Source organism: Colossoma macropomum, unplaced genomic scaffold, assembly GCF_904425465.1.
Source record: "Colossoma macropomum unplaced genomic scaffold, Colossoma_macropomum, whole genome shotgun sequence".
Lineage (NCBI taxonomy): Eukaryota > Metazoa > Chordata > Actinopteri > Characiformes > Serrasalmidae > Colossoma > Colossoma macropomum.
Window position 1 is genome coordinate 41,459,747 of NW_023494802.1, and position 2,500 is coordinate 41,462,246.

The following is a 2,500-nucleotide window of genomic DNA, read 5'->3' on the forward strand; positions in this document are numbered from 1 at the left end:
GTCAGTCTGTCAGTCACTCAGTCAGTCTCAGTCAGTCAGTCAGTCTGTCGGTCACTCAGTCAGTCTCAGTCAGTCAGTCAGTCAGTCACTCAGTCTCAGTCAGTCAGTCACTCAGTCTCAGTCAGTCAGTCACTCAGTCGCTCAGTCAGTCAGTCAGTCACTCAGTCTCAGTCAGTCACTCAGTCAGTCTGTCAGTCACTCAGTGTCAGTCAGTCAGTCTGTCGGTCACTCAGTCTCAGTCAGTCAGTCAGTCAGTCAGTGAGGAGGTGAAGTCGTTGGCTGTTAAACCGGTTTATTTTTATCGGTGTGAACATCTTTCTCAGTTTATTTGTGAGTTCAGTGTTTATATATCCATCGTTCGGCGCTGAGCTGTGTGTCAGACCTGCAGTGTGTGTGGGGGGGCTGTGCCGGGGGGCGTCGTGCTCCTTATTATGGGGGTCATGTGTGCTGAGTGTCAGTGTGCTGCTGGAATTCATGTCCTGTCACGCTCTGTCAGATCTGCCTTCACTCTGCAACACCACACACACACACACACACACACACTCACACACACACACACACACACACTCACACACACACACACACACACACACACACACACACACACACTATATCACTTTCATACTCTCTAACTCGCACAAACTCTTCCCTGTGTGTGTGTGTGCTCACTTCACTTCTCTGCGTGTCTGTAATTAGTGATTAGAGGGGTGTGTGTGTGTATATGTGTGTGTGTTTCTGGAAGGCTGGACTATAATTTTGTTGTTCCGCTTCACAGCCGCTCAGGAATGACCAGGAACACTGCCAGCACTCAACATGTGTGGGTGTGTGTGTGTGTGTGGTGTAGATGGTGTGTGTGTGTGTGTGTGTGTAGATGGTGTGTGTGTGTGTGTGTGTGTGTGTGTGTGTGTGTGTGTGGCTCTTGGTTCATCAATGAACAATATGAAGCTTCCTCTAATACTAGTGGAGTTTAAATAAAGTTATTTAGAGTTCTGCGTCCAGAAACTTTCGCTCCTGCGAGACTCCGGGCGGCTGTGGAGGAGTTGAGGGAGGAGAGCAGCTGGAGGAGCGAGGAGAACAGGGAGTAGTTGAGGAAACGCGACAGCTGATCCACATTTGAACTTGATTATTGATGAACTAAGCCAATCATAACACTGACTTGGACGTACGCCTGTAATACTCCTCATAGCCAAATACAATAAACAAAAACACTGAGGATATATAAACAGAAACAAAACACAGGGAACATGTAAACAGAAACAAAACACTGAGAGTATATAAAGCAAAACCAAACACTGAGAATATATAAAGCAAAACCAAACACTGAGAATATATAAAGCAAAACCAAACACTGAGAATATATAAAGCAAAATCAAACACTGAGAATATATAAAGAGAAATAAGCAGAAATGTCTGGTGTTTGTACTTGTATGGCTTTCCCAGGATCGGTGGGAAGCTGCGGTACCTGTTAGGGCTTCTTAACGCAGCCAGGGTGTTTTTTTTATCTTGGAGATGATGTCATAACTGTGATGACATCACTCTCAGCAGATGGTCACCTCTGAAACAGCTGCCCTGTGTATGCGGTTATTCTGAACGCTGATTGGTTAATGGACTTGGTTAAGTTATTGATTGTAGTAATTAACATTATTAATGAATTAACTCTGTTGTCCTTCAGAGGTGGTGATGAACACGAAGATGGAGACATCTGACCTCAGATGGACAATCCACCCCAGCGCTGATCCTGAGGTAACACACTCCTCCAAGTGGCAACGTCGAAAAGAGTCAGGCTAATTTAAACAGCTGTGCACAGCATGCTCACTAACGACGTGCGGCTCGGAGTGATCGCAGCAGATAAAGAGACGTCGTAGAGTTAAACCATCGTAAATGTGACGTAACCCTAATCCTAACCTCTAGATACCGAATGCCACGGTATCAAAACGTCATTTTCAACTTTTGCGTGTTTGATCTTCAAACGAAAAAAAAACCTCTGTGGAACCAGTATTGTTAGCAACAAGCTAGCTCACTAATGTGATATCAGTGAAAACTAACATTCTTGAAAAAAACGACAAACTTTACGGTCAGATGAAAATCGTAAATTTGGAGTTCAGTGCTTTGTAATGCCTTGAAGTCACATTGGAAATATCATATACGTGACTGCCACCACAGTGTTCTATTTACCATGTTTACGTTTATGCCGTTTGGCGGGCGATCTTACCCACAGTGACTTACAGTTCATACCCAGGTAGGTGAAGGTAGTGTTAGGAGTCTTGCCCAAGGACTGTCATTGGTATAGCGAAGGATGCTTGTCCTGCCAGGTGATCAAACTAAACTCCATTTGCCAGGAGGAAACTTGGATTCTACGATTTCCACAGTTTGACCAGAGATTTCCAATCGTCTCTTTGTTGCCATAACGCAAAATAAACAGACTCTCTTTAATGACAGAAAAACAAAAGTAAACTATAAACATTATTTCCGACGCTTCCATCTTGTTTCCGACCGAAAC

General features: G+C 44.3%; 1 protein-coding gene across 2 annotated transcripts in view; it reads left to right on the forward strand.

The window, feature by feature from the left end:
• The window catches only part of ephb4b (eph receptor B4b), a 47,482-nt gene that overhangs the window by 15,356 nt on the left and 29,626 nt on the right, over positions 1 to 2,500 (forward strand). For both annotated transcript variants that reach the window (XR_005008457.1, XM_036591563.1), the window contains exon 2: positions 1,673 to 1,743. Coding sequence is in view for 1 of the 2 variants with exons in the window: in XM_036591563.1 (XP_036447456.1) it covers positions 1,673 to 1,743 (71 nt within the window). In the remaining variant the exon portion in view is untranslated. The remainder of the gene's footprint in view (positions 1 to 1,672; positions 1,744 to 2,500) is intronic.